General features: G+C 47.7%; 2 protein-coding genes across 2 annotated transcripts; one reads left to right on the plus strand and one right to left on the minus strand.

The window, feature by feature from the left end:
* Window positions 1-426: 426 nt before the first annotated feature.
* Pmar_PMAR006702 (hypothetical protein) lies at window positions 427-606 on the minus strand (the record flags this gene model as incomplete). The annotated part of the gene is made up of 1 exon (XM_002767947.1): window positions 427-606. A coding segment is annotated over one exon (180 nt), but the record flags the coding sequence as incomplete, so codon positions are not given.
* A 2,303-nt stretch (window positions 607-2,909) lies between these two features.
* Window positions 2,910-5,513, plus strand: Pmar_PMAR006703 (hypothetical protein; the record flags this gene model as incomplete). Its single annotated transcript, XM_002767948.1, has 1 exon — window positions 2,910-5,513. One exon carries the CDS (start codon window positions 2,910-2,912, stop codon window positions 5,511-5,513), a length of 2,604 nt encoding a protein of 867 aa, XP_002767994.1.

Here is a 5,513-nt window from a genome sequence, read left to right on the forward strand (position 1 = left end):
CATCCGGCCGACCCTGAGGTTCTTCTCATGAGACCAAGCATTGGATCTCCGAGATTGTTGCTTTGTCCGACAAAGTTTGTCGAGACTCATAGTAGATAACACGAGTCGGAAGGAGTTGAAAAGGCCTTTTGTCTTAATCTATTCGGAGGAATAGGTGATTAGCTATGCACACACGTGTAATCGCGCACAATGGGTAGGAGCAGTAACACTTTTCCCTCCGAATGAAGTCGATCGATAATGGATAGTACTATGAACTTGATTGTGAGGTGAATGAGTTATTGGTATGATGGTATAGAATAGGGTGAAATGAGATGACGATGAGGAGTTCCCCCCTCTCTTATAGAAAGTTATTCATGATAGGTAATCGTGTTAGTCAGAATCAAGATCTGGTTCGAGACATATCTTAACGTCCCGAGAGCTAACTACTTCTTCAGCTCCGTCATAACCAGTCAAAGTGACAATGTTACCAGTGATAGTCTTGATACGGAATGGACCAATGTAGCGAGGTGACAGTTTAGGAATACAAGATTCAGCCTTCTTAGCTTGATGATTTAGCCAGACCAGGTCGTCAACTTCGAGGTCATCATCTCTACGCCTTTTAAACATCTAGTTCGTCTTTGAAACCATCAACTTCGTCGGGACGCGCGAAGTTGGAGGTACGAATCCGAAACGGGAAGATCATATTCATAATTAGAACCTTCAACTTCGTCATAGAACATTCAAGTTCGTCCGAAGTCCATAGGAAGTTCAAGGTTGTGTTAATAGAACAGTTCTATAAGAACTTTTAATTTCGACTTTCGAACCTTCGAATTCGTCGTAGAACTTTCGATTTCGTCGAGTACACCTTCAGACCTTCAATTTCGTCTCTTCTGGAAAACCGACTTCGTTGTCCGGAACTTCAATTTCGTGTTACCGGGGCAATTATGCCAGTACTCTCATGATGAGGCTCGTGTTTAGTGCTCGCGGACGACGGAATCGGTTGACGGAATTAGACCTGATTCCAAGAAAATGGTGCAACTTGGAGGAAGAAGGAAGACTGGGAAGCGAGACTAGGCTTAGCACTGCTGAGTTAGCAGGCATATTCTGTGACGGGTGAACTGTGAATGTTTCACTCGAACCATCAAATCATCGTAAAAAAGTTTTGGTCCGAAAAAAGTGTTGTTTTTATTTTGCGACGGTTTTTGGTGCAAAAGTGTATCGGTCTAAAAGTGGAGATACCACAGCAGCAACTATAATGACGAGACCTTGCGTCATTTTAGCAACCTATTAAAGATGTTCAAATGCGCCCGCGGCAGACATTCACTTTTCAGCAACTCACTGATGTTCCCCGTTCACAAAAATCGTGTAGAACGCTTGCTCTAAGACTCGTAGTAAAAATGTTCAAAACTCAATACAACGAATCCACCTTTTCAGAAAGATGTCAGCAACATTGCTCAATTCGAACAAGACAAGATGCAGAAATGCGAACAAGATGTCGGAATGTGTCCGTCTTGACACGTTTTATGCTGCTGAAAAGCAACTCTATTGCTTTATACGCATCTTCGCAAAGTTGCTGGAGTTCTGATGTTGCCGAAATGTACAGTATTATATTCAGAAGTGACTGAAAGACGCATTGATACGAAAAATCTCACAGTAAGCTCTGAGGCCTTGGACCGCCAGGTCCAGCGCTTGGTCCCATGAGAGGAGTTTCAGAGTCGGCTGGATGAAAGCCTTCTTCGAGCTCGAAAGGCTTTTTTACCCCGATGAAGAGGGTTAATCTGATCTTGAACATTCATTGATCATAGACTTATGAGCGTGCTATCGAAACTTGGGACTCCGTCTGAAGCTATATTAGCTGAAGCCTATATTACGAAAGGAAACAAGGTTGGCTCGCATAATGCGAGCCGCATTCAGCCTAATCGCAATCGGGACAGTTGTCTCTCGAAAATGAAGACACTTCTGTGGCTGGTCTGGTCCTGTCTTGGACTCTGCATCAAACACGGCCCGAGACGTTATGGGCTGTAGCTGAGCATTGGGTTACTCAGAGGCGGGCCATGCTGAGCATCAATATGAATTCCGTATCCTCATCAGTGATGAATGCAAGCAGCTGATAGTGTTGGGTCCTCAGACCATCAAGGGTAGGTGCCCTGTGTGGAGTAATCTACTCAAGGTCGTGGTCGGGTCTTCAATTGATAGTATCAATGTGACATTCCAGGTAGCTGATGCTGCTGACTTTGACAACACAATCTCAGTGGTAGATGCACGTATCAGATCGTGCTTCGCCTGCGTCCGGCAAGATTGGCAGAAGTGCTAACAATAATTCTCAAAAGAATCCGCGTGAAACTCTGAATGTGATCGATGGTTTAGCACGTGTACCCATGAGCCACCTTTAGCAATCGTACCACCGTTATATACTGTCTATCTGCTTACTACGCATAGGTAGGACCGCACAAGTAGGGCCGCACAGTCGCACATAACGAACGAACGGTATAGCACAACGAATAAACTGGCCAACGACAGATCATCCTACAGAAACTGCCCTGCTATTAGTGACATGTCTCCTACAATTGCTCGCATGGGAATCCCATGCGTGCAATTGTAGGAGACTCGTTGTATGATAGGATAAGGCGACGCCTTGCGTCTCCCCTTGGATCGAGGATGTCTGATTGGTTCATTCCCACTAAAATTCAGTGACCGAATCGGTAGCGGTCGACGATAGCTCTCGTATAGAACGATCAGCTATGTGGACGGTAGCTGTACTGTGAGTAAGTTGTCATGATTACTCGGAATATCAGATTCCAACCATCGATAGCTTATTGTTGATGCCTCGTCTCCAGCTTAGTGTGATCATCTCTTGGTGGGTGTTAAGGTCATCAGTCCAAGGCCAGCCTCCCGATCATGAGAAGTGGGATCAGGCATGCCGCGATGTAATGCCTGGCCAGGTCACCCACTGCATGTACTACAAGTTTGGGGATGGTGTCGTGTGTCACGGAAGTGAGCCACCCATCCCCTGCGGTCCTGCGAACAGATCTGTCATACCCACATCTTCGATCCCTGTTGTTGACGACTGTGCCCCTCTGAACCCAGCCAGAGGACGGACTATTCGACAGACGCTAGCAGATGATACTATGAAGGACTTCATATGGGGACGAGCCGAGGACGTGACCCGATGCCTCAATAATCTCACCATCACCAACTTCGATGCCCTCTTCACTCTCCACAACCTCAAGTACGGCCTGGCTGAGACCTACGCCTTCACTGACATCGCTAATGGCTTGGACGACTCTGTGGAGGTCAACACCTGCAACTTCAAGCTGCATTCTCTTGACGTTGACATCGAGAGTTTCATTGATGACAGGATAAGTGAGTATGCCGCCGCGCTGAACCCAATGACTTTGGAGGAAAGGCAGGAGCTCTTCAGTGAGAGCATTCCAGCGGCCTCTTTTCACTTCGCTCTACAGCGTCAGTTAAGCCGCTTGAACGACGCTCATACTCGCTATGATACGCCATACAGGGACTTCTACTTCGTGCTTCCAATTCGCTTCGATTCGTATATGCGTGACGGAGCCCAGGTCGTAACTCTCGGCTTCCCGAATCTCAACGAGACGTATTACCCCGGCGTCTATGGTGAACCTGTAACTGCCCATAAGGAAGGCGATGTCATTGTTGAAGTTGACGGCAAGCCTGTCCTCCAATGGATGCAGGATGCGGTATCCGAGAGTGGACCTTACTTGGGGATCTACCAGGGTCTTCTCCAGAGGCTCAATAACCACTTCTTCGTTAGTTCTGTCGTCGACAGGAATTTGCTACGATTCCAGCCACCAACGGGACCATTGAGTGTCACATTCGACGACGGATCCACCGAGGAGATAAACTGGCTCGGGCGGTTGAGCGACTATACCAAGTACGTGGGAGATGACGCCATTACCGCGCGCTTCTACAATGCCCTAACCAATAGGAATCCACTATTCGAAAAAACGGTGGCGTTCGAGACCGAGTTTTACCAGAAGGATGCCAGCACTCTATGGAACTTTGCTGATGGGTCGTCGAATCAAGACTACGGTTATGCTGGCTTGGACGACATTGTGGCTCGGGCGGATAGTAGTCGTAATGTGTATGATGATGGTAATGCTGCTCTCTTCTCGTCGAAAACTTCGGAAGGGGAAGCGAGGTGGATCTCTGGAACCGGCTACCAATATTCATTACTGGACGACACTGTGGTGGTGAGCGTACCGCACTTCGTTCCCGGTGGTTTCACTTTTTTATTGCCGGTGCTTCTGTACGGGAACTTTCCCGAAGTTCAAGACTTCGCTCGGGAGAACAATGTGACTCGAATACTATTCGATGTCTCTACCAATGGTGGTGGCTTTGTCATTTCAACCTTTGCGTTGCAATGGTATATTGTACCGAATCCCGACGAGATTTGCTTTCCTATTGTTCGCCATATGACCGATGATTGGATCTCCTGGGTGTCATCTTTCGGACTCAACTATGATCAAACTATCGACGACTTCTTCAACGAGAACGCTCAACTGGTTGGAGATCCAGGCTTCATCCACGAGAAATTCCAACAGCTCTACATCCTGCTCAATTATGTTGACCTGGCGCTCTCCGATTCGGCTACCCTGCGTGATTCCCATATCGAGCGTGTTGAAGTACCGCGTCTGGAGGAGATCGAAAAATCGATATTATCAGAGGAGCGTGTCGCTCGACGAGTGAGCCTCTTCAAAGCCTTCTTGAAAGAGAGACGCTTTTTGGATTCATCTACGAGCCCTGGTTCGGAATTGGCTCCACAATATGGTTGGTATCTCTTTGATAACGAGGAGCTGATAAACCCTAAAACTCGCGCGCCTTTCGACCCTCCTTTGAGTCACTTTGCGAATTATCGGGTTCTTCCATGGGGCGAGCCTTCAAACTACTCCGCTACAAGTGCTTTCGGTTCCTGCTATGCCGTATTGGACCTATTTCTACCCGGAATCGTCAGAGGGTCGAGTTATGACCCGAATTATTGGACAGAGGTCGCTTTTGTGACGGATGGTAACTGTGGCTCTGCTTGCTCGTTATTTACGCAGACTCTACAGCTCACAGGAGCTGCAACAGCTTTCACTTTCGGTGGTCTGGCTGATCAGGCGATGGATGTTGCCTCTTTTGGTGGTGGAAACGTTCTGGAATATGATGACGTGTCCCCTCTGTTGAATATTGCCAGCCATCTCGGGCACTGGGCTACGTTTGGTGAGTCTGACTGGTCGAAGAGGCGTATCAAAACTTGGGTTAACAAGCCGATGCCCTTCCCGAACAGTGCAAGGGTCCGGTACACGTGGAACATCGGTTCGGCTGCCCAACTCGGATCAGATTCTTTACCTCGCCAGTTCTACATTATACCCCCGCATAAGCATTTCAATATGTGGGCTCGGAATCTCGATGAGAGAGCGGCTGTTCACAAGGAAATTGTCGGCATCAAGAACTGGACTCATGTAAGGATGAATCCGCAGTTCGCTGACTTAGGTTATTGCCCAGCCTATCATAATGCTTGA

Source organism: Perkinsus marinus (assembly GCF_000006405.1).
Source record: "Perkinsus marinus ATCC 50983 genomic scaffold scf_1104296969420, whole genome shotgun sequence".
Taxonomy (NCBI): domain Eukaryota; phylum Perkinsozoa; order Perkinsida; family Perkinsidae; genus Perkinsus; species Perkinsus marinus.